This window comes from Eucyclogobius newberryi, unplaced genomic scaffold (genome assembly GCF_026437365.1).
Source record: "Eucyclogobius newberryi isolate DKJ021-1_F unplaced genomic scaffold, fEucNew1.0.hap1 SCAF_18, whole genome shotgun sequence".
In the NCBI taxonomy this organism is placed as follows: domain Eukaryota; kingdom Metazoa; phylum Chordata; class Actinopteri; order Gobiiformes; family Gobiidae; genus Eucyclogobius; species Eucyclogobius newberryi.
Genome location: NW_027315812.1, coordinates 24868257 through 24895832, shown reverse-complemented (window position 1 = coordinate 24895832; position 27576 = coordinate 24868257). Strand labels below are relative to the sequence as shown.

Here is a 27576-nt window from a genome sequence, read left to right as displayed (position 1 = left end):
CTCTGGTGTTGTGTGTGTGTGACTGCTGCTTCCACAAGTGTGTTTCCTCTGGTGTTGTGTGTGTGTGACTGCTGCTTCCACAAGTGTGTTTCCTCTGGTGTTGTGTGTATGTGACTGCTGCTTCCACAAGTGTGTTTCCTCTGGTGTTGTGTGTATGTGACTGCTGCTTCCACAAGTGTTTCCTCTGGTGTTGTGTGTATGTGACTGCTGCTTCCACAAGTGTGTTTCCTCTGGTGTTGTGTGTATGTGACTGCTGCTTCCACAAGTGTGTTTCCTCTGGTGTTGTGTGTGTGTGACTGCTGCTTCCACAAGTGTGTTTCCTCTGGTGTTGTGTGTATGTGACTGCTGCTTCCACAAGTGTGTTTCCTCTGGTGTTGTGTGTATGTGACTGCTGCTTCCACAAGTGTTTCCTCTGGTGTTGTGTGTGTGTGACTGCTGCTTCCACAAGTGTGTTTCCTCTAGTGTTGTGTGTGTGTGACTGCTGCTTCCACAAGTGTGTTTCCTCTGGTGTTGTGTGTGTGTGACTGCTGCTTCCACAAGTGTGTTTCCTCTGGTGTTGTGTGTGTGTGACTGCTGCTTCCACAAGTGTGTTTCCTCTGGTGTTGTGTGTGTGTGACTGCTGCTTCCACAAGTGTGTTTCCTCTGGTGTTGTGTGTGTGTGACTGCTGCTTCCACAAGTGTGTTTCCTCTGGTGTTGTGTGTATGTGACTGCTGCTTCCACAAGTGTGTTTCCTCTGGTGTTGTGTGTATGTGACTGCTGCTTCCACAAGTGTGTTTCCTCTGGTGTTGTGTGTATGTGACTGCTGCTTCCACAAGTGTGTTTCCTCTGGTGTTGTGTGTATGTGACTGCTGCTTCCACAAGTGTGTTTCCTCTGGTGTTGTGTATAATGTGGCGACTGCTTCTGCGGTGCATGTTAAGGGCACATCTGATTGGTCAAAAGTCAAAACAAGCCCATGCAACAAACGCATGATTAATACATAGAATAATGACAAATTATCATGCAACTTTGAAATGACATGCTCCAATACCATAATTATAAAAAAAAAAAATTATATATTGTGCTGACCGTTCTCCATGTTGTTTTGTGTCTCCCTCTTGCTCGTTTTCCCTCAGGTGCCCATCCTAATACGCTTTTACTCTCCGTGTAACACATGTCAGCCATGTCCAAATCCTTTTTCTAACCTCATCACTGATTTCATTCAGTCCACTTATGGTTTTAATGGTTACATGTTGCTGCCAGTTGCTTTTCGAACTCTCCTTAGGCTTTTTTTCCTAAATCAGTTTAGTTTCTTCCCTTCCTTCTTGGTAGTCTTCCATGTTTTCATAAAGTCGCACTGCTCAAACAATGCCACTGTAAACCTGGATCTTTCCCTCCCCAGTCTCTTTTCCTTTGTAATGTGTAGACCTATTTTACGCGGGTCATTTTATTTAACTGGCTAAATTAAGCATACTTTTATATAAATTCCACTGGATCAGCCTAAACTGGTTTACAGGATTGGCATTGGAAATAAAGCTAGGTTACTCTTTATTTAATGAGATGAAAAATAACCAAAATAGGGTCATTCTTAAATAAGTTTTTTTTTAACTATTACTGTGAAGTGCATTCAATGCAAATACAATTGTAAAATACATATATTTCTGGAAGTTAAAAAGTAGCTCGCTGTTGGACTTTCTTTACTCTTGTAGAATATGTTCACAATAGCCTACTTTGTGTTCGATACATCTACTTATTTGTAATTTTGTATTTCCTCTGTTTGCACGTAATTGTGATTTCCATTATAATCAAAGTAATTCAGATTTTATTTTATTATTTCAATCACTATTATCAAGCAGCTCTATGCAGTGTCCTCTCTCTGACTCAGTACTTGGAGGACCAGATGTACAAAACAAGCTCCAGAGATCTTCTGTTTCCAAGAAATGTCCAAACTATTTTTGCCCGGCCAAATAAACATCAGCTGAACATCTGTTTCTGCAGTTTTGCTCTCGCCAAAGCCTGGACACTGTCAGCCTCCCCTTTTTAAGTGCTGCTGGAAAACCTGCCCCGAGGCGCTTCAAGGCTACGCTGCCCCGCGCTAAAACCATTACACAGACATAAACAAAAGGACATGCTTAGAAGAACACGGAGGTGTGTGAAAAAGTGCTATTTTGATCATTGTTATGCAATTATTGTATTACATTTTTATTCTTAATGAAGTATGGATGAACTTTTGCAAAACTAAATTTTTCAAGTAGGCCTGTCACAATAGCATATTTTTTTCTTTAGCAACATATCTTTAAAAATAAGTTACTTGACACATTAACCCCAAGTAAGATAAACCTGAAATAAAACAGTTCTACCTGGAACGTTTATCTTTTCTTTGTCATTGATGACGAGCAGGCCACATTACAGTCAGATTTGTGGCGAGATAACTTTTATGCCATACTTTGGAACATTTCAGGCAAAGTCATAGCATCTTCAGAAAGGTTACATAGTGCTCCCTTAAATAAAAATACCTAATGAAGTTAAAGGACATTTTTGATCCGTTAACCCTGTGAACCCTGTCAACCCCTCTCCCTCTGAGCCTTAGAAAACGCTTCAAATTTCCCAGATTTGTGACATTTTAAGCAGAACTCTGAGATCTTCTGCACTCTTTTTAACTCCATCAATCATTGACCGACTTGTTCTGAGGATATCTTCCGTCAAATCGAGTTCATTACAACTGCGTGCCTGCATTAGAATGTTGGGGGCAAGCCAGCATTTGTTATCTCCCTTATGGGAATCTTCTGACTGATGTGGATGTGTTTCATTTCTAAAACCAGAGATGTGAAGGTGCTATTAACAATACAAATAATGCAGAATGTGTTCATTACGATAGATAATGCATATGCAAATCTTACATTTTACCATATTAAAAGGCTTTTGACTTTCTAATTACATTTACACAAAACACGCTGCTAAATTTAGAGCAATTAAAGTCTAATATGACAAAAATGTTGAAATGAAAAGACAATCATAATACATCAGAGCATTGTTGCCGTGTGTTCCTTGTGTCTGATCGTGTTTGGATTGAGTTGTTTTCCTGTGCCATGGAGCCTTGCATATCTACTATCTAAACTAAAGCAGCTTGTGTAAATAGCGGTTACATCACACTCATTAACCTTGTCTGACGCTGTGGGCAAGCGCTGGATCGCTGCACCCCGTTTTTATGACTTCCAATTACCCAAGAATCTGTGCACGCAACTTTGGCATCAACTTAGGGCTGTTTGCTCGCCGGGTTCAGTTTGATGCACTTGTAAAGAAACGACTCTCGGTGTGTAAAATAAGATTGTAAAAATGCACATTTCTCTGCCGGCTGTGCATGTTAAATATCTCACTCAAATCGGGTGATACACATTTTGATCAAATAGAGCAGAGGCGGATTAGCACTAATACTACTGCGCAGGTTGTTAATTAAAATGTCTCAATATACAAGCTTAGAATGTTTCGCACTAAACCACAGGCGGCGATTCGTCTTTATTCGAAGGATTACCGGTCGCCTATTGCTTTGGTTAATGTGGTTTATGTGGCAGTGCAGACACCAATATAATAAGAATCTGTTTACTTCGTATGACAGAAGATACATCAAGCCGTGAACTGTTGTCCAAGTGTGCCGTAGACTTCATCGACTCATTGTTATGTTATCCTTGATGCTTCTTCTTAGACAACGCAGTTTCAGTTCAACTTTTTAAGACGGTTGAGCAGGTTAAAAACAAATATATATTCAATACAAAAAAAAATATTACAATTCATTTTAACGATGCAAATAGCCGTTTTCTTTATAGTTAACTAATAACCAATTACTCATTCAAATCAAATTTCATTTCATTTTAACACAGGGCACTTTAAACTCCAATACTTTTTTAGCTATTAAATTTAAATTTTTAATTTATATTTACTTTCAATTGATTTTAATTAAATATTATATTCTTAAAACAATTTAGAAAAGTAATGTTTTTAAAGCAGAACTAAGTAACTATCGATAGAGCTCCCCCTACAGCTCCCTTGTGAAAGTACACTGTCAGAGAACTGACCCAAAAGTGTTTATCCTCTTTTTTTTGTTTCTTTTAAGGCAGTATGATAACGTACAAAACATTTTAATGTTGCTGAATATAAAAAAGAAGCAGAGTTTCCCAGAAGAGTGGCCTTTAGGTCGATGTCTGCAAATGATGAAAGGCCCGTTTTCTGCCCAGAGACAGCAGGGGGCAGAAGCAGACATTTCAAATGCCCCGAAGATAAATATTTAACCATCACAAGGGCACAAAGAGGTTTAATAATGTAACAATTTAAGAGTTCTTTTTTAAAAGTTGATTATTTGATTTATTTTAACCTAAATGTTTTCATTTAACTAGACTAGGTACTAACGGAACAATTATGCTCTTTAACTTAACTCAAAGTTTCCTAAGGCATTCATTATATTAAACAATATGAAATTATAAACTCCACACCAAAATATATAGTTGACGGTGTGAGCTGAAAACCTTTGTCTGGATGTCATTACCAGACACAGTGCCTGATTTGAGGTTGGGCAGCGCTGGGTCTTCATCACGGTTCTTCAGCACTTCATACAGACTGCTCTGATTTGACGCAGCACTCAGCCTAAAGTCTAAAAACAGCACACTTTTCTTAATAAAATCTTGTAGAAACTTTCTGTAGGAAAATGTAATATTTGACTGTTTTGATAAAATAATGACTGACCTATAATCTGAAGGTTGACTATTAAAATCCAGCACTGGCCATTTCATTGGGTGTTTATTTATGTAGCACTTTTTTGATACCGTTTCTGCTGCCCAGAATTTTCAAAGGTGCGATCACACAATAAAAAACACACACAGTAAACGTAAAAAGTAAGAAATGCCCAGCTCGACCAAGTTTGAGGAGATGAGTTTTTAGTTGTGATTTAAAACTCTGAATAGAGGAGGCAGATGTAATATTCAGAGGATGAGTTTCAGCCCTACAACTGCAAATGCCCTGTCGCCTTTGGTCTTTAGCCTCGATGTGGGGGTCTTCAAAAGCAATTGGTCCCATGACCTCGGGCAAACCATTGGGCCCATCTTGCCTGTGTGACTGTAAGCATGAATTTGTTATCAATGGTGGTCAAAGAGGTCGTTGACTCAGTTAGACAGCCATGTTTTCGTCACCCTGGGGCAGCTGCTTGCTACACACATTTCCTTCCAATGAATGAATAAATGGTCATGTCGAAAAGGCATTATTTGTTGTTGGGATTTATTGATTGACATTTTCCACCTGTTGCTCGATACAAAACTTCCACCTTTATCAACGCATGTAAAACCTCAACACTGACATTTGAATTAAACTACCTTTTCTTATCCTCACAGGCTTATGGGGGCGATGGGTTCATTCAGCGAATCAAACGCATCGGCTTCGACGCCCGATCCACTATTATGGTGAGTCTTATGAAAAACGTTATACAACTTGCATACTTACCATCATTACGTGTTATTAACCATGTTTTTAATCGTTTCCTCATCATTACCTTACTAATGTTTGAGTAAGCCTTCAGAAAATTCAAGTATTCACCTACCCCCTATCCTCGCTCAATCCCTGTAGTTTAGTGTGGTTATTTGAAAAGAAAAGTAGACTCCAAGTTATTATGTAGGGTTCAAAATGGCCCGATAGCCATTTTTCAACAATAAAAACACCACAAAGGCAGTCTATAGGCCTCTTTTCTATTACTAATCCATTTTAGATCAATATTGCACAGTTTACATTGAACAAAATGTATAATGACAATCCAGGCATCTTGGTTTAATACAAAATTCCAAAAAAAGAGCATGCTATGTCTCCTTGAAATTGAAAAGTGTTTAAAGGGCTTTCATTTAAACAAAAAACAGCCTGAATTTGTCAAGAACCTGTGGATAAATACACATGAACATTCAGCTCAAACCTGACCTTCACCATTTTTCTGTTTAGCCCAAAGTAAGCTGTATTTCCAACCTGCTTCTCCCGCTCTGTAGAACAAATACACCAGCACCCTGCACTTTTCCTCCTTTGGGACTAAAACAACATTGAGAGGACAAGACCGGGCTCGGAATTTGCAGTGCCGGCAGTTAAAGTGTAGCTGGGAAGAGGGACGAGTCAAGCGTTCACTGTCACCCCTGCCATGTTTAGCCTATGTAGTCGTTGCGTCTTGTGGGAGAAGTCACATTTATTTTCCTGAGAGTGATAAGAATGTAAATACAGCTGTTGCAGTGCTCCTCTGTTGGCACCAAGTGCAGTAATCTTCAACAATGTATTTACACTGTCCTTTATAGGCGTGTGGGGAAGTTGTAAGGACAATTTTAGAGTTGGTTCGGAGTGGGAGGTGTGACTTTTAGTTACTAAAACTAGTTTAGTTTTTAAAAAGAAATACGTCCAGCAAGATTTTTTTAATATTAAAACCTGTCCGCCGGCGAGCATTTTCCAAATTACAAAAGTTCTCTTACATCATCACTTTTATTTCCGTGGTCAATACCAGCAAGTTATACATCATTTTAAAGCTTATTTTCTCAACAAAACGAACATGTCATTGATTTAGATTGAAAAATATGCCCCAATAAGCAATTGCCAATAGTTTGTGAGAAAGTCTCAACTTTTACAAACGCATGTCCTACCTGTTTGCTGTTTATGACGGACGAAACGGCTTTAATTCTGTACATCCTTGTACTCGGTCTGTCCGGAAGGAATCATTGAAAAACAATATCCACTTGTATTTTTCCTGAAGTTTTCCGATTTCGAAATATTGTCAAGTAAACAAAGTTTTCTTCGTTGACGATAGTCAGAGAATGCGCTCGTCCGGCGCATTTCTCCGTCCATAACAAATGACCTGTTTGACTTATAAGATGTTGTTTGGCATCGATCTCTTCCTCAGACTGTTATCTACAGAATGAGACCATCCACCAATTTTTTTGTCACCGGGTTTGTTCTCTGTGTGCCGCTTCCGAAGCGCGCATCCATCTTTGTTTTTTAGCCCTTAGCTACTGCTAACAGTCACGTAGGAGACTTTGATTGACATATTATTCTAGCCAATAAGAATAGCTTTCGAATGGTAGGCAGGCCTTATTCACACAGAATTCTCCCTGTTCTCGTGCGTAAGGCTGTTAGAGCCTAGATATTTCTGCATTTTGCGACTAGATTTTACACAAAACGTTTTCTGATTTTATTAGCCTTTTGGACGCGCATTTTGTTAGATATATGTATTATATCAATACAAAAATATATATATATATATATATTTTTTTAACCTCTATATGGGAAATTCATGGGTAAACTCATTTACACATTTTCACATTCATTGTTTTTAGACAAACATCAAAATGTATGTTTTATGATCATAGAGGAGCTAAAATTGTAATAAAACAGTTTGGCACAGTTGGCACATATTTGGATCACTTGTTCCGAATATACTTTTTGATACAAAAAGGTCAACAGCACCAAAATGCCTGTTCCCAGAGATCTGAAACTTTACACAGTTGTTGTCAACAGGATAAACATCATGTACAGTGAACAGCATATGCACACAATGAAGTATGTCATGCTCAGGACCATTACAAATTGACAATATTCAGGCGAGACTAAAAAAAGGATGTTTTGTTTATGTTTGGGCCTCTGTAGTGCAAGTTCTGAAGCCCTGACAGTATTCATGTGCACATCTGCAGAAACTAGAAGGCCTAAGCTTTCTAATGATGCATCACACTTGCATGTGGGCTGTAAGATCCTCTTTTAATAAGCAATGCCATTTGGGTATGTCCAACCATTGTGCACAGGGCGAAATAGGTGGATGGTAACAGGTTAAAGGGCACTTATTATGCAAAATCAATTAAAATTAACTTTTAGCCTTGTTACAATGGTGTTTCCTCATCATTCCTTTACTCAAAGTTGTATTTTGATATTTTAGTAGTCCTCTATCATCCTGCAACTGAGGCTCGAGTGCTCTGAAAATTCACGTTTTTACTTAGCCCCATCCCCGCCCACATCCCTTTGTTGCTATTATTTGAATGGATGTGAACAGTTTTGCAGTGATTGCTAGAATGGCTTGGTCAAAGTGTTAGTTGGAACACAATACAGACTTTGTAAAAAAAAAAAAAAAATAATCCTGTTTGCTGGCATCAAATAATAATCAAAATATGCTAATTATGAGGTGTGAACAGTTTGTATACTGGGGTGGGGAGGTTCAAAATCCATGTAGAAGGAAAGTGAGTGACTGTCTTGTCCAAGTACAGATATATTGTAAAAGCAGCTCTCATGGTCAATATGAGGCCGCTGTGTGCTGTCTGCATCTATTACAAAAGTTTTATTCTCCAAGAGTCAAAAGTAGGCTGTTGTCTAGCCTCTGAAAGTTGTCAAACTCCTACTCATAAACTCATCACTGTGATTATTGGGATTCTCAGGAGGCATTAGGCAAGTGACCGCTTTGGACCGCTGCAAACTGTTAAAAATAATTTTGTGGTTTTTCACCTTTTTAAGACCGTAAACATTAGATACCATTTAAATATATTAAACTCAATCTATTTAAACCAGAATGGTACATGATCTCCTTCTGGTGATGCGGTCTCCCCTTCAGTTCTAATGTCCATTGTATCCACATAGTCTTACTTTAGACCTGTTCTAGACCAAGATGTGATGGTCCTCAGAAGGCTAAATGTTTTCTTATTTGTGTAAAATGTTTGAGAACCACTGATGTAAGGATTTATGCTGTACAAGATTTCTGGTCCAATATTTGAGTATCTCCTCCTCACAGTCTGGATACAGGACAGATGCAATGAGAGAGCGCCACATCAGGACCAATGACTCATAGTTAGCTGTGTTAGCATAGCACACAGTCTCTACCTCATCCACTCTCACTGGGCCCCCGCTATTACCATCATTCTTCCAGTGGCAATGACTGCAGGCTGTGTGACGGTGCTATTCTGTGTTCTACTGCTGACACTTGCAGTGATCCATTTCTTGGGTGCTTCACAGCACTTTTTTTGTTCTGGAGAAATTTCAAAACTTTGAGACCTACTGTGCATTTTTGTATTGTATACTGACTGTAGTATTGCACATTTACTAATACAACAAAATACAAGTTCACCTTTTATTGTGCGTAATGGCAGTTTAAAGCACCAAAACAAACAAAGGTTTTAATTGGGGCCGGGAATTTAAAAAATCCTACATAATTTAAAAAAAAAAAAAACAGACCCTCACTAACTCACACACTAACTAACACTAACTAAGTCAATTGCCATTAACGCAATTAAATTACTATTTTGTACCATACCTTATTCATTTAGTTGTTTATTAATTAGGCCTACACATATGGTGTGGAAATATGAAAATGAACTGTTCTCCATTTAACATTTAGTTCCTGTTCCTTTTGTCTAATACGAGTCATAAAGTCACAGTCGGTGCATTTGAGTGACATGTAAAACGACCAGTTTAAAAGCATAAAAACAGACCATGAGTCCCTTGATAAAGGGACTGCTGAAAGTCCTGTATAGCAGAGGGCTCTGCAGGCACACAGGCTGCACACTAGGTGTTGTGGTTTGAGGCATTTTGAGGCTTAACCATTTGCAGAATGTCTCTGCACTCTCCCCACTTCACATGATATCTTTCCTGTAGAGAGCCTAGAATGGGTTACTTGGCACCTTATGGTCTGTTGAGAAACAGAGAAATTACTAAATTGACTAGAACTTTTATTGAGTGTGTTTTGGAGTTATACATTTTAGGATGAGGACATTTCCACCAGAGGAGCAGCAGACAAATGTCTGAGGTGTTAGGGTGTTAGCCATAGAGATGAATAATGTTAAAAGGGTGAATGTGGAAAATGTATAGTTCAGCTGCTGCGGTGGAGACTATATAACCAACCTCCTCTACACACTCAAACATATTTTCTTCCGAGCTCCTCACATTGTTTAGAAAACCAAAAACCACAGCTAGAGACTCATTTCACTCACACCGAAATGTTAATTGTGCCGCGCCTGTCCTGAATTCGCATTTCCCTTCGACTTTTAATCAGCGCTGCCAAGATCACGTCCAGAAGAACTTGTTGACCGCGTACACTCTATCTCCCACAATCCTCCTGGGGCGACTGCAGAGAGGCTCCCATTTACTATGTGCAGATTCTATTGGGCCTCAGAGGGCTATTCAGCGAGACATTTTTGAGTCATCAGCAAGCGGATAAATGTGAGGAGAGGTTGGACACTGGCAGCATATAGAGCCTCAGGAAATAAACAAGGAATAAAATAGTATTTCTGTAACTTCAGTTGTGGTTACAACTTGTGTGGGGGTGAGAATCAAAGAGCAAAAGTACAGAGAAAGACCTATACTTTTGGTTGGAGCACAACAAAAGAGAAGCAAGGTTTTTTTTTACACGGCAGCTCATTGCAAACAAAAGCAGAAAATCAATTTGTATGCGAACATGTGTGCCAAGCTGCAAGAGAGAAGCATTTTAGAATTCTGTATCCAAAAATAAGCATCTAATTGTGATGGTAGAAGCAAGGGGTGGGTAATACCGGACTTTTCGCACTTTAAGCCGCTACTTTTTTCCCACGCTTTGAACCCTGTTGCCCATAAAATGGTGCAATTAATTTGAAGATTTTGACTGGTTAACGGCCCCTAAAGGGGGCACTCTAGCAGGAAGCGCAAGCATTTGACACACTGCAGAAGATGTCAGTGGACAGTGGACACTGTATTTTAAGCTTTAAAACAATGTGTGATATATTACAATTAGACTCATATTCACAGAGAAATGAGTCTAATGAGGAAGTGAATCTAGACGTGGCGAAACGCAGAGACAAACGTGGAGCGTGGACATGTGATATACAGCGGTCTGCAGTTTAGAACCTGCCTCATGGAAATGAGACCCTTGGCGAGATCTGACCCCTGCATCACATGAGCCAATTATACAGAAGTATGTTTTTTTTATTGTTTAATTATACCTGCTGCGCCGCGAGACCCCCGGTTCAAAAGACAACCGGTGCAACACATGTAAATATCTCTTGTTACAATGTGGGCACCTGTGGCTTATTGACAGGTGCGGCCCTTATAGGGACATTTTCTTGTTTCTTTCTTGTAAATTTTGTTGTAGCGGCTTTTATTCTGGAGCTTTATAGCCCGAAAAGTACAGTAAGTCTAAAGTTAATTAATTAAATCCAAGGAAATAAATAAAAAAAATTGCTGAGAGAAGAGGTTTTATGGCTAAGATAAGATCCAATAACAGTGGATGCATGTTAAATTCATGTTTTTGTACTCAATGGGGATTACTTCATCATGGTGAAAGTTTGTGAAACTCTCTGCTCTTTTCGACCCTTTCGCGATCCAAACAACTATGAAATTATCCAAGAAGAAGTCCTGGCAGAATAATAGTTATTTACTACCTTAATTTGCTGTAATCCCTGTAATTGTTAACCATATAAATCCAACGGCAACTTTTTATTCTAGGCCAAAGTCAGTCTACTGTGCATGCATATAGATGAACCAATCTCAATTCATCAAATGGCAAACGTTGAAACTGAAGGGTCATTATTACAACGTATTCAGAACAAATTAGCCAGAATGGGCCAAAGAAAGGGCTATAACCATGAGAAGTCTATTTGAATAAATGGCAATTTGTCATAATGATCCCATTTACACTCAATATCACTTCCATATTCATTCACCATTGTGACACGGGAGATTAAACCAGACTTTACAGTTGGAGAATGTACTGCTGCGCTCTGTTATTGTAACCTCAATGTAAGACTTCCATTGTTTTTCAGTGGCAGAGGTAACCAACAGAATTTAGTATTACATACATTTTTAGCTGCCCTTGATCATATTCTATTAAACATTTTGACATCTCTACATCTGCAAATTCCATTCAACTTAACTTAGCTGTTATTGTCTCGTAGCAATGAAGTAATTACATTATTATTGTGAAGATGCATATATAACATTCATATACTACAGGGAGATGACCTCACAGTACGCGGATATGAATTACATGGATATTGTGGGAGCTGTACAGTCGACAGCACTATTAACCTACTGCACAGTGAAAAACACACTTCCACATTCACTTGCACATCGCCCACATGAAGTATGATGAATACGCTCCACGGGAAAGCACCTTTTTCTCTTCAACACAATTTTAAATGTGATTGAGTGAATATGCTGATGTACCTTTGTTCTGCATGTTGTTTAAAGCTGCACTAGAACTCTTCCAACTGCTTGTCTCCACGGAGATGTTGCTTTGCCTGGAACGTTAATTACATTAATACTGTTTGTCTTGCATTTACTCAATATATTTTTACTAGGAGCGGCCCCACCACAGATCTGAGCTTGTGGAATATTGTAGGCAAAGCATTCATATCTCCAAGGATACGAGCAGATACTAGGTGTGCTCTGAAAAAATGTAATATCCATGTTTTTTAATTGAATGTTTAACCATTTTGTAGAGTCCATGACCCCCAAATAAGGTTGAAAAACACTGACGTAAATCACCTTTTTTAAAGATAAATTGTACTTTATTAGTCAGACATTAAGAACTAGTTGGATTAATTTATTACATCAACAGCCGAAAGACCAAAAAGCGCGTGCTGATGTTTGGAACCATTTCTAATTCATAAACCGCAAAAGAACTAATTAATTTAAAATGAACATGCCAATATTTAATCTTTTTGTATAACTGAAAATAGCGTTTCTGTGCCGCTCGTGGTCCAGTGGACAGCACACGTGCCGTCGTGGGGTCGAACCCGGTAAACACAGTAAAAATGCAAATTAAACTCACAATTCACACCCACATCTCAGAAGTCACTACAGGATTTCTACTTTTTGCACAGATCATTTTGTCAGTTGAATACTTTTGTAGACTGTATGTACTTGGTTCAAATATAAATACTGCATGACCTCTAATCCGCTTTGACAGTAATGTACTTCGTTTGAGAGCTGATGTCATTGCTGGTAATGAAATAACAGGTTACACAGTCGACGGGGACGTTTCGTTTCTCATCCAAGCGACTTTGACATGACTTTTGAGGCGCAACTTATCTCTCTGTTTGATGTTACGGCAAGAAAATAAAATGGAAAAATCTAACAAACAAACAAATGTAAATATTCTAGATTCTATCCATCAAGCCTGGTTATAATTTAGAAAATGTGGTCACGATTTGCGTGACTATTATAGATATTGTATTTTGATTCAACCTCCCCTGACTATAAACTTGCTCTTTGTGTGTACTTGTGTACTTGGTGCTGTCACTGGGATTCTGCTTTGGAAGTTGTGTTGTCACCACACAAATATTCTATTTTGATACTGAGTGAAAAGCCAGATACAGTGTCTGACCAATTTTCAGTGCCACAGTTAAAAATATACTTTTTCATGAGGCACATTGATATAGTCTTCTTTTACAAGACTGTGCACACAGAAGGAGAATTATTTTATTTCCTCTGTGTTTAAATTTGGTTTGACCTTTGCTGAGTTACTCCTGTTGAGAAGCTGTAGTTCAAAAAAGCAGTGCTACTATGACAGCAAAAACATTACATGAAAAAAATGATCAAAATCTTGTCTTGCCTCGTCAATTTATGTGTAATGCAAATTCCAACACTAAATAATCATAATACATTTACTTTATGCTCTCATAAAACTTCTGTGGAAGATTAATTAATTCCATTTTAAAACTATTCGGTATTATTTACACTTCCTCCAGTATCTTTAGAGATTATTTTTGCCATAGATTTGAACATCTTAAAATACTAAATTGAACCTTTAGAATTCCACTGCATTTCTCTCACACCTAAACCTCTGGACTTTTTCTTGCTCTACAACACGACTAGGCCTGAATCATCTTATTTTGCGAGCCAAATGTCACCTTCAGGAGTTTGTGGAAAGTTTTGACAGCTCAATGCAACAGCTCTGAGCTTTACCCAGAGGCACCGCACCTGCCGTTCCTCCTGGTGCGCTGTCAGTCATTTGTAATAAAAGCACATTAACTAAGACGAGCTGTTGTAGACATTAATTTGTATCAAGCTTGTTTTATGGCCAATATGACAAAAACAATCAGCTTTTTTTTTTGTTTTTTCATGTAATAAAAGGAAAAATGGAACAAATAAATAAGTAGTCGTGATGTATTTGATAGAGCTGGGTTTCGATTCAAATTTCAAGAATCGATTCCATTCCAATTTTTACGTTTCAAAATCTTTTTTTTTTTTTTTTTTTTTTTTCAGATTTCTCAGATTCCATCCGATTCGCTCCGATTTCGATTCGATCCAGGGGTTAATGTTATTAAAAATGAAAAAAATTATTTGAACCGTTTCCTTCACTTCATGACTGTGTAGAGAAGCAACATATTAAAACTAGTATTATATCAATATTAAACAGCAAATCTTACAAGTATTGGTAGTTACTGATGGAAGACTGATGAAAAGGTTAAGGGTCAATCTACCTTCAAGAAAGATCATCCAGGAGTCCTGAATTATCTTTCTTGAAGGTCGATTGAAGTTCACTGAGGGAAATGTAGAAAATAATTTTAATTTAAAAAAAAAAATAATCGATCTTTGGACGTGCAAATTGATAATCGGTCATTAATATGCGAAAATCGATTATTTAAACCCAGCTCTAGTATTTGAATATATTTTTGCACATAATTAAAGTCCCGCCTTTCTGCTCTTGTCCCCAGTCGGTGTTCCGCAGCTCCCCCCTGTTGGGCTGCTTCCTGTTCGGCCTGCCCCTCGGAGTCATCAGCCTCATGTGCTACGGCATCTGCACGGCCGAAATCAACGACGCCGCCTCCGAGGACATGGACCCCCTGAAGAGAGAGGGGTTCACCGACGAGGAGGAGGAAGAGGAGGAGGAAGAGGAGGAGGGGGAAGGGGCGGAGCATCCACACCAGCTCGAGGGCCTGGAGGAGGAGGAGGAGGAAGAAGGGCAAGACGACAACGACCCCGAACAGGAGGAAATGGACGATAAAAACCCTCAGGAGAAGAAAACTGATTAACAGCGGGAGGATGTCGTAGGTCTAATGTAACGCGCCGATATGAAGGCTGAAAGATGTGGTGGATTTTCTTTGGTTTTCATGTCACGCACTGTCCAGCCAGCGCTCGTTTCCCACCGGGTCGTGTTCCGAGTTGGCAGTGTCGGTGTGAAAGGGCAGGCGAACGCTGGAGACATCATACGAAACGGCCTTCTGTAAGAAAAAGCATCAAGAGCAGAAGAGAGACCAAAAGCTACTAGTTTATTTATTCCAACATCTAACGACGCTTTTCTTTTTTATAATGTCTGAGCACTCCGTAAATCCTTGATCCACTGATGGTTTTTTGCTTTAAAGGGGAAGTAAGTCATGTTTGGTTAAAGTTTCTGTTTAGTTTTATTCAACCAGTTCTTTTTGTAGTTTGTAACTTTTCTTGTAGAGCCGCCACGTCCTCGTCTCCATGGAGATGTCATTGCTTTGGCGGAAATATTCCACAGAATGGCATTGTACATCTTGCATTTGTTAAATTAAAGCTAGTTTTTTTTTGTTACCTCCATGGAGATATTATAAAAGATGAACGCCATATTGTGGAACGTTACAGGCAAAGCAATAACATCTCTATGGAGACGAGCACTCGGCAAACGTCTCGCTAAAGCTAACTAGCGACTGAAAGCGGCTAGCTAAACTTCAAAATGAAATGTGTGCTAGTTATCCGCAAATGTTTTACAGTCCACATTTAATTTGGTGATTGCACATGGAAACTAGAGATCAACCGATATGTTCATGGTCGATACCGATATTTTTGAGCCCAGAAGTGCCGATGGGCGATGAGCTAAAATGTGTTTTTAAATTACTACAAACTGTCTATAAGAACTGCTCTACAGAAAGTATGATAAAGAAAAATTACATTAATAGAAATGATTTTTAAACCACAAAATCCACAAAACTGTTACTAGCAACCAATAATGGAGCATTGTCTTCAAAGCAGTTAAGCCCAACCCACATATCGACCTGTGCTGGAGATTCGAGGCCGATGGTCAATGTGCCAACAAAGTGTAAATATCGGTCGATCTCTTATAGCATCTCATGATTAAAATGAAAAGTAATCAAAAACGACACAACTGACTAAAACGTATGGGTTAAAACGACTCGCTTACTTCTCCTTTAACCGCTCTTATATATTTTGTCATATCTTACTCATATTTTTGTTTACAATACTCAAAGCTTACGCCTTTTTATTGAACTGTTCAGCCAGCATAGGTCATATCATGTGAAGAATGTGCCCATGAAGAAGAATCTGACATAACTTAAAAAGCAAGCGTTCTTTTTCTTCTTCTTACTCTACACCTCATAAAATGCTTTTTCTTTTTCTTCTTTCCCCTCCAACCTTTTCCTCATGTATCCAACGCAAACTATAAATGTAATTCGTTTTTCTCTTGTCAGATACCGCACAATGATCTCTCCCCTTTTTTCCCGCTCCAACCTGCTAACAATCCCGAGTGAAGCCCGAGCGGACGTGTCCCGCAGACAGCCATAACATGCACCAGTAACTCGCACGTCTATTAAACGCTGCGTGCCCGAGATAGAGCGGCTCCGTCTGGGCCCATATTTCAATCTTTGCTCCCATCTCTGCCGCTATATTGAATTCAATACTTGCTTTTGACATCCCAGGGCACGCGGAGCCGTTTCTTCTTCTTTTTTTTTTTTTTAGACCTCATGTAAAACTGCTTAACATAATCCAATCTTTCAGCGGAATAAAGTTCAGCTTCCGTCGGGATTGACCGGTGCCGTCTTGTAGCACGTGATAAGCGGTTAGCGGGACGTGCGCCGGCCACATTATTAGATACAGCAGCTCGGATTGCATTGTGTTGAATGTAACTTTTCTGCTCGTCTTCGTGGAGTTGTTATTGCTCTACCTGTTGCTTTTGGTCGATAACGGGTTGTTTGCGCCGTCGCCCGCTTGTTCAGGCGCAGCGATAACATCTCCATGGAAACCAGTAGAGGACGGACACAGAATAAAGAATATAGTGAACATTTTATAGTGCGTATGAAAGTTTTTTTTGATTTTTGACTTTGTTGTGGGATAATACCTGTTGTCAATATAATGAAACAAGTCAAGTAGCAGTTTGTGAATAAACGTGGAACAATAAAGATAAAGTAGAGGAAGGTTTTGAAGCATATTGATGACATCGCACTCGGGAGTCTCAAGAGTCTTCAATCCAAAAGTTTGGCACAATTTACACTATGAAAAATAAAATAATTCAAGTGTTTTCATATATTTTTATGATTAAAAATGTGTAAGATCAAAATAAATTGCGTTTCATTTGCCTGACCAGCCATTCCCAACACGTTTTGGCAAACTACTTATCAAAACTGTGTGTGGGTCTGGGGCTCGACCGCTGCGTTTCAATTTCTAGGGCGGAGTCTAGAGACAGAACCAATCACATAAACCCAGAAGTGACGCAAAAAACGGCGACACGCTTAACCGGATATTACGTAGTGCATGTCAACAAGGCGTGTTCCGCGTTATCCGTCCCCAAACGCAGAAAATGTCTCCTGAATCGCGATGACGCCCTTCATATAACCGCATCTAACGCACGGTCATCACGGCGAGTAGAGCGGACTTTCCTGATTGTTCAAACCGAAGCGAGAGCAGAAGTAAACACTCGAGCCGGGTCCGCCATCTTGAATGTTTTGGAACGGGGGTGAAGAGCTCTACTTCCGTATCTCAGTGTGACTCGTTAAAACCTCCGCCTGGGATTGGACAGGTAAATGAATGACCGACGACTTCATCGGCTTTGACTCGGGTTCCAGACCCTTCCGCATTCGAACAGACGCGAGTTAGTAAAATTGGTGGTTCAATCTGTCACAGGCGCTTTTTACGGTCTTAAACTCTTTACTACAGTCCACATATATCGCTCACTTGCCTAATGCATTTCCAAGCATCCTAATTATTCACCGTGATGAGTTTATAAATGCTTTTCAAAACTTGCAGTGCCCAGAGAGTTTTTCCATCCCAGGTAAAGCTAACAAAAAGTAGCATGCTAATGTTGCAGTTCCTGTTCGCTGAGAATAAAACACTTTATAATCAGATGCAGACAGTCCACATTGGCCTCGTTCTCACCGTGAGTGCTGCTTGCACATTATATATGTTTTATTTTACTACATTAAAGTATGTTGTGCTCTACATGTATGTGCGTTTAATGATGCTAATGTGGCTTACGAACAGTGGCAGTGGTTCAGTGGTAAGAACATTTGCCGGTTCAATCCCACGATCGAGCAATGCTAACGTCTGCTGTTGCTGTGACACTTAATCCACCATTCATAGATATAAAAGCGAGTTCAATCACACAGGCTTCATCGCAGGTGTTAGAAATGACATTCAGTCCCTTAGAAAATGTTGCGCCATTGATGGATATATGATCACAACCAAACCTAGAAAATATGTTATTTAGCATACAATGATTGAATTCTTAGTTTTCAAGGCCCTTTCATTGAGGATGTATTTACATGTGTTTTGAAATTACAACTGAAAGACTAATGAAAATGCATTAATAACTGCTTGGTTTAGCTATTCATATTTCAAACTCTATTTTGATACTATGGAAAAGGCTCAATACTCAATACATACAGTATGATACACATTTTCATTCCACATGATGTATATATATATATTTCCACATGATTATATATATATATATATATATATATATATATATATATATATATATATATATATATTTATACAATAGAATGTAATTTAACAGTATAAGACCATACACTATAAAGTCTTATAATAGAGATTATGAAGTTCAAGATCAATCGAAATCTGTTCCAAAAATGTCCATTTTAGTCCTGTTTTTTAAAGCATCAATACTTTTTCTTGACTCCTTTTCCCATTCCTCCCTTTTCACAATAGTTCCGGCTTGTTCCGGTTGCCATAAAAGTGCAGATCTTCACTTCTCATTCCATTCTTGCTCAAATAAAATAAACATGATCTGACAGCAGAGAGTGAGTTACACATGATAACACTGGCAGTTAAGACTTACATAATGTAAATATTTCACCAGTGTAAATATGCGTGTTTATTAATCAAAGTGTTTTTGCCTCAAAGCTAAAGGCTAACATACAAGAACTAAACTAATAACTAAATATAAAACAAAGTACATAGAATGCAAAATGGAGTGTTTTTGTTAGCTCAGTTTGTGGTGTTATTTGAACATTATCAATGCGCGGTGAGGACCACACAGCCTCATGGATCTGTGCTCAAACCACGCTGAATAAACCTGTGTTGGAATCAGTGCGAGAGTATCGTCTTTGCACCCTTTGAAACGCAGATGCACCCTCGGTAAGTTTGGTCTAGACCCGGGCCTGGTGGTAATCTGGGGTGTTTGCAGGTTGCACCTAACTAACAGCAGCGCCAAGTTTTGACAAACAGTCTTAAAAACGATTTTTTTTTTTTTTAGCATCAAGTAGCCAAGGCTGTGTTCACGTTTCTAATGATTAGACGTTAGTTAGAAATACATTTAACAACATAGAGTGCTACGTATAATGAATTTGTCGATGACGTCTGCTTGCCCATCCATGAAAGTCACGCAGTCATGAACATTATTGATTACATTTATTGTATGTCAGCATTAGCTTAGAGACAAAATCACTTAAAACATATAGATTGTCCCCAGATGAAGTATTTACGAGGTAGTGATGGTACGTAAAGGTCTTCACATGCTGCCTGTGATTATCCATCTGTAACTCGCTCTCCGTTTTGTGCCCATCCATCCATCCATCCATTTTCTACCGCTTGTTCTCTTTCGGGGTCGCGGGTGACTGGAGCCTATCCCAGTGACTTCGGGCCTTAGGCGGGGAACATCCTGGACAGTGGCCAACTCGTCGCAGGGCCGTTTTGTGCTCATTCATTATGTATTTATTTTAACAAAACTCTGCTAGTGCTAGTTCCCCATGAGGAATGAATGTAGCAGGAAGTGGAGCTCCGCATTTTTAAATCAACCAGAACTAGCCGGTCTGCTTTGTGAAAAGGGCCTATTGAGACAGAAACCAATCAAACAGTTCGAACTGAATCTTCTTTTTCCCCTCAAATACCAATCACTTTTTGTTGCTCACCACTGCGGAACTGTCCTCTTTTTAGGGCCTCCTCTGAGCTGTAGAGTGTGCCGACCGGAAATATGTGAACATCAGCACTTTCTAAAATTATCAGACCAATTCAGGCTCATCTGGCACCAACAACTATGTTCAAAGTCACTTGATTCACCTTCGGCCGCTCTTCTTACGCCTCGCTCAGCAGTAAGAACACATTCGTACGATATTTCAACTCCTCATAATGCCTTCGATTTAAGATACTCAAAGCACCTTTGACCTTGTACTTTCGTGTCTAATGATGTGGTCAGTAAAATATTTAAAAGGCAAAGGCCGTCAGATGATTGAATACTGGGCATTTCTTTTAATAGTTCTCCTTTGTGTTTGAGGTAACAAAGGCGTACAAAAGGAAGTTTGAGAAGAGGAAAGAAAGCGTAGAAATGGCTTAGTCTCGAGGCAATGTCACTTTGAAAAGATGAGATAAAAGAATCCAAATCAAAATAACCTTGAATACTTTGGAGAACTACAAGTCACCTCAGGAGACCTCAGTACACAAACTCACTAGAATTACTACCAACTAGATCTACTTTATTGTGGTAATTCCTACATTTATTGAGGTTGTTTGTGTTGCAATAAAACTTTAATATTAGTTTTGATTTGAGTAGTTGTGGCAATTGGGGATTTATTTATTTTTTTAAGTACAATATTTTTTCCTGAATGTAATGTAGCCTGAAATTAAAGCCACAAATAACGATTATTTTAGTCAAATTATTATATATTTTGTACACATCAACCACATAAATGTTGAAATTACATGACTGAAGGCTTAAAGAGTTAGTGTATACTTACAAATAAAGTGTATTATTGATAAAATCATTGATGGTTTATTCTATTTTGCCATTTTGATTGACTAATGTCACAGCTTTTGTTGTATCGTGCATGAGATTATAATGATAACAATAAACCGGACAGAATATGTTGAAATTTTTTTAATTCAGGTCTAAACATTTTTTTTTTTTAAAGGGTGTGTGTTTTGGCTAATGTGAATATTCCTAAAACTACTTATTCATCTATTAATGTATTTGATTCAGTCAGTGTACTGTTAGGACAATGTGGTCTCGTGGAGAAGTTGTGACAATAAAATCCAATCTTTATCTTGTTTAATCTCAGTTTGGCTCGCAGCTTTCTGTGAGACGTCAGTTAGTGTTGCACGATCTGGGAAAAATAACAGATTGCAGTTTTTTCTGACCAGAATTTGTCTGCGATTACAGTTGATATGTGCAAAGATTCAAACGCAAATTGGCGAAAAGACTGAAATGGGCCTATGAACTGACAAACCTTTGAAAGACTTGTATGTGTTTCAGAGCGTGTTTGTACAGATTTAAATGAAAGGTGGCTTTTTTTTTAATGCAGAATTTTACAGGACATTTTGTTGTTTGTGGAGGAAATTATAAGATAAGATAATCCTTCATTGTCCACACATGGGGAATTTGTTTTTGTTACAACGCAGTAGATACAGAGAAAAGGACAGATAACTTATAGGAAGTTTAAAAAAAGCACTCTTTTAATAGAATAACTCTTATAAACAAAACAAAAAACTCGTATAAACAAAACTCCTCTCATATCTTAATAGGGAATGGGGGGAAAAAAATAAAAAAATAAAGATAAAAATAAAATAAAGTAAATTAAAATAGCTAGCATAAGACTAAATAATACTAATACTAATACTGATGGTAAGTAAACACTCTTATTTACATCAGTTATATGCACATGAAATGAAAGTTTTCAAACTTTCGATTGGATTAATCTTTTGCAGCAACAACGTCATTGTACAACGTCAGATTTGTTACTTATACACACTTACAGAGGATATATGTATTCACTACATGGACTCAGAAATAGTCAATGTAAAGTATGCAAAAGTTTTAAAGTTCTGCTTCAACAAAGGCTGTTTTTGATGTATTCATTGGACTTTGCTGTTACCATATGTAGTTTCTTCCAATTTCAGGCTCTCTCCTCACCTTTTCGCAGTTCTGCACTCGCATATCATTCTCTGCCTAAAAACGTTCTCCTTTCAGCTCTGAATCAAGATTGTCAGGTTGGAAAGATTGATAATAAAGATCTACTTTTCCCCCCCTCTTTGTATGACTTCTGTTGATCCGTAGCGCGGCAGAACAATGCACCTGGCGTACATCGAAACATCTGCTGCAAAGTCTGTATCCAATTATCGCGCATAAATCCCTGTTCCATCAGAGTAATGCGAGGTAAAGGTGTCTACTCAATTATAGCTGCATAATCACATCTCCACATCAGAGCGTGATTGTATTAGTTGAAGTAAAACTCATTTATTTCCCTTTTGGTGCTTTGGAGCCGAGCGATTCAGAAGTGACAGCGGATTGAAAATACAAAAATAAAACTTTAGAAACACAGAGGAGCACTGCTGGATTAGCGCTGTTATTTTGGAGCTCTCAAGAGGGAGAAAAAGTATGTGCTTTTTGAAATATACAAGACCTATTTAAAGTCTTATGTTAACCAGACTCATTCTGATTCAAACTGGAGCTGGAATTGTATTGATGCTGCGTTTGGTATGAACATAAAGTCATAGATTATTTAACTTTAATTTTTTATATGAGTGAGAGAGCGAGGTGAAGGTCGAATGTAACTCCTAACAAAGCAGACAAGATGGTAATGATAGGCCCATCGATCCCAAATATTGATATATTCCAATGCTAAAATATCCATACTTAAAATGTATCAAATTTTCAACAAGAAATCAGATTTAATTGAATGTTTGAATTACTTAGATTGTATTTTGGTTTAAGCTTGGTTGGAGTTGCTAATAGCTGTGGGGTCAGAGTGTTTCTCTGGATGTCGGTGAGTGGAGCCTTGACAGATGTAATGGAACTGCTCCTTGTGCAGTTTTACGCTCTGAGCCTCAAACAAGGTCATTCCAAAACACCATTTAGTTGTAAAACACTAATACAGCGAGTGACTTTATGGTGGTGGAAAGTCACCTGCACCTGCATACTTCCAAATACTTCCAAATACTTCCAAATACTTCCATCGAGATTCAGGCTCCTCCAGGACGTGTATGTAAAAACGCCTGCATTTATATTTGGCTATTTCTGGTCAAAATGTGACATACTGGGACTTTAAAATGTTGAAAAAATACACACAGAGCAAATGCGGACAAATACTACTAAATCTGATATTTTGCTGTGGTGGCAAATAAAGTGGGCTGATCATCAACACTAATGTGCAATACTGACTTAACCATGTGCAATACTTAACATGTGCAATACTGACTTAACCATGTGCAATACTTAACATGTGCAATACTGACTTAACCATGTGCAATACTTAACATGTGCAATACTGACTTAACCATGTGCAATACTTAACATGTGCAATACTGACTTAACCATGTGCAATACTTAACATGTGCAATACTGACTTAACCATGTGCAATACTTAACCATGTGCAATACTGACTTAACCATGTGCAATGTGCAATACTGACTTAACCATGTGCAATACTGACTTAACCATGTGCAATGTGCAATACTGACTTAACCATGTGCAATACTGACTTAACCATGTGCAATGTGCAATACTGACTTAACATGTGCAATACTGACTTAACATGTGCAATACTGACTTAACCATGTGCAATACTGACTTAACCATGTGCAATGTGCAATACTGACTTAACCATGTGCAATGTGCAATACTGTCATACGCAATAATGTCATATTCATGCGCATATAACTGTTGTAAATGAGAGTGTTTACTTTTGCCACTATATTATTTTTGCTATAGGTTATTTTATTTTTATTTTTTCTTTCTATTCCGTATTAAAAACATGAGAGGTTCTGTCTTTAAGAGTTCTTTTGTTTATAAGAGTTCTTTTGTTTATAACACTCTTTTTCTATTAAGAGTGTTTTTTTAAAGCTTCTTCTGTATCTACTTGCGTGCAACACCAAAATGTCCCCATTGTGTGGACAAATAAAGGCTTATCTTATCTTATCTATTTCCATTTTTAGCTCGTTCAAAGAGACAAATCAAATGCACTGAGGACAAACAGGGAATGAAACCAATTCAGAAAAATATCAGTACCAAACATCGGCTAAATTGTCCATATAACGATATTTGAACCGATGCATCGCCCTTTTGTCGAAAAGCACTTCCTGTCATCAACCGCAGCCGTTTGACGAGGCACGAGGACGTTGTTGTTGCCTGTTTTTTTCCCTCTGGGTGCCATTTTAGGTCCAAAGCTGCACAAAGGGAGAAGATAACATGATTACATCTATGAGTGGTAGCGATCCAAAAAGTCATTCATCGCTCAATTACCTCCTCGCTCACTCGCCCAATGAGTCTGATCATGTGGTAAATAAAGCAAACGTGTCTCTCTCTGTCGCGTCTCTCCGTCCATCGCTCTTTGTTTAACCCTTTCCGTCACGCGGGGCTAATTACACCACCAGTTTCACTCATGTGTTTGCCTCATGTCCCGCCGGATGCTGAGAACGACTCCGGGCTGCATCAGCGTCAAGGTGGAGGGAACGGAAACGCCGCCGGGATTTCAAGAGAGTTCACAGTGCGTCACTCGGGGGGAAAAAATGGAAAAAGGGATGATTTGTCGGTTCACCATGGAAACCAGCTCACTCCTGTCATCTGCACATATAGAGGGCGACTGCCCATCCTTGGGAAATATGAGCAAATGTGGTGATTATAGTGCATATTATAACTTTTTGGGTGGAGATTATGCCACCCGCTTGTCTCCATGAAGGTGTTACTGCTTTGTTTCATAGTGTGGCGTTAAATGTGACTATTTAACGTTTTCATTGCGCAAAAAGTTGAAACATTTTACACTTCATACAAAGACATTTGACAGTGTCTTGACTATACAAAAAGTCTCTCGTGATAAGGTTAATGTGTGTTATATTGTGCACTGTCCCTGTTTCAAAGAAATAAACTTCTTAACTAACTAATGTGTGGGTCATCAGCTTGTCAAAAAACAAAAAATAAACTAAGTTGGAATTTCGTTATATTGAATTGAAGTCGATTAATCGGTTAATGGAGTCTTTTTAAATTTTTATTAGAGTAGTTATTTTATTAGGATTATATGGATTTGTATGGAGCACAGCAGAGAGAGGAAAGCATGGAGTGAGTTAGCTGCACAGTTTAAAAAAAAGAAGCAATTTCAAGCCATTTTGTTGTCATATTGGCCAGCCCTAGAAACAAGTTTGATACAAATGTCTTGTCATGAGGCTGGGACGACAGCTCGTCTTAGTTAATGTGGTTTTATTACAAATGACTGACACGGCACATCCAGGAGGAACGGCAGGTGCGGTGCCTCTGGGTAAAGCTCAGAGCTGTTGCCTTGAGCTGTCAAAACTTTCCACAAACTCCTGAAGGTGACATTTGGCTCGCAAAATAAGATGATTCAACCATATCATTGTTTCTTCATGGAAAACATACCTGGAGTTGTATTTAGCTTCATTTCCACTTGTTTGATGAATCTTGTTACAAAGTCCTCTCCTCTTAGCCTCAGAAATCACTTTGTCACAAATGTCCCTGCTCACAGAAGCTAGGTTATTATCTCCCTGTTGTAATTCCCTTTGATGCCAGTAGATGGAATGTTAACATAATTCCAGACATATGTGACTCGCCACGAGAATTGTCGGACCATGTCGGCCTCGGTGAAACTGAGAAAAACAGCATTTTACTTTTTTTTCCCCAAATTTGTGATTTTCATTTTTTTGCAGAATGTGCTAGTTGAAGTTATGAATAAGCCCCTGTGTGCTTCAGATAACACTATTGGTTGTCTTAAACGTATACATTAAGCTGTTAAAAATGTGGAGTTTTCAGGTCTTTTTCCTGCTCTCCTGGGGGGCGTCACCTTTTTCTAGCCAACGTATTGTTTACATTTTCCACCAATCAGCTGTGATCCGCATGGCCAGCTGCGTGCTCCGTGTTTTCCTCTCATTCCTCCAGACCGTCTGCAGAGCACAGTCTTCAGAGCTTACATTTCCTGGACTACATTGCAACGGAACTGTTTACTCAGGTACACTTTTACTTTACTACTAAATTATTGCTTTAACGCTGTGTTTTAAGGCAGTCTCGTGAGCACTTTAGAATCTTACTTGTCTGCTCCGGTGGAGCTAATGCTAAGCTAACATGTTGCTTCAGTGCACTCTGCAATACGGGCTTAATGTGATTACTTGCTGTTATCACTATGTTATTGGGTTATTTTTCGGCGTGGGTTGGCCCGTGGGTTGTGTGGGTCGTGCTTTGTGTGTGTTTTATGCTGCTTTGTTAGTTTTCGTGACTAAACCGGCTGTTAGCCCCACAGCCCGGAGCTAAACGCAGCTATTCGGAGCTAAGTTGTAAGCTAAACTTTGCTATGTTATCGGGTTATTTTTCGGCGTGGGTTGGCCCGTGGGTTGTGTGGGTCGTGCTTTGTGTGTGTTTTATGGTGCTAAACCGGCTGTTAGCCCCACAGCCCGGAGCTAAACGCAGCTATTCGGAGCTAAGTTGTAAACTAAACTTTGCTATGTTATCGGGTTATTTTTCGGCGAGGGAAGAGAAAAAAACTACAACTCCCGATACCACTTCTGGTCACGTGGCTTACGTACGTCGCACGTCACGCACGCACTGCGTCACTCGAACCAATCACGCGCTTGCCTGGCCATTATCAGCTTCCTGTGTGTCTCTCTGTGCACGGTGTTGGGAGAGACAACAGGACGGCTGAACCAGGTAAGCTTTGCGACTAAAACACCCGTTTTTAATCACTTTAATGTGCGCCGGTTTTAAACTCGAGTGTATGTTTATGTTTTGGTGTGCTGTTCTGCAAGTGTTTTGCTTTTACGAGCCGTGTTATCTCAAGTGAGCTAGCTAGCATCGCTAGCCGAGGGCAGATGTCTCAATATCTCTGCGTTTTTCATCTTAAACACACCGTTAACGTCACAATGTGAACTGTTATCTGTGAAGCGTGTTATTCCCATATTACTGTTAACCCTAATCCTTTTTTTCCCCTTTTCAGAATTGGCAAAGACACCCTGACTGACATGACCTGTCTCTACGTGAAGTCTGCTAAGGAGCGTGGTAAGTGTAAAACATTATTTTGGTGATTTTCGTGTTTTAATGATTAGAGTATAATTAACCATAAGCAACATCTGTTTTTCAGGTGAGCCTGCAGTTTGTACATCAAGCTTCAGATCACTGTGGAAACAGCTTCTCCCACACATCAGAAGCTGCAGGCCACGCACAGATCATCAGATTATCAAGCGAGCATACATGAAGACCAGGGTTGACGCTTTGGAAGACATCGCTGAGGTTAGTTTATATTATTTGACTACTGTAATGTGTAAACATTAGCCTGGCAAAACTTCAGTGCTGCTCTCTGCTTAAGATATGTTTCTTCTGTTCTAATTTTTTTACATAGTCGCCCTTGTCATCAGGTAGTGGAAAACAGCTCTCCTGAGTCTCACCTCAGTATCCCACAGCTTGTTGGAACGGCGGATGGCAAAGTGTTTGTC

The 27576-nt window shown here is 39.0% G+C and overlaps 1 protein-coding gene across 2 annotated transcripts in view; it reads left to right on the top strand.

Annotated features, from left to right (window-relative positions):
- LOC140364797 (protein disulfide-isomerase TMX3-like) overlaps positions 1-15156 on the top strand; it is a 92309-nt gene extending 77153 nt beyond the window's left edge. For both annotated transcript variants that reach the window (XM_072451160.1, XM_072451159.1), the window contains exons 15-16: positions 5357-5425; positions 14654-15156. In XM_072451160.1, coding sequence (XP_072307261.1) covers positions 5357-5425; positions 14654-14971 — 387 coding nt within the window. In that variant the 3' untranslated portion in view covers positions 14972-15156. The remainder of the gene's footprint in view (positions 1-5356; positions 5426-14653) is intronic.
- The last annotated feature ends 12420 nt before the right edge of the window (positions 15157-27576 follow it).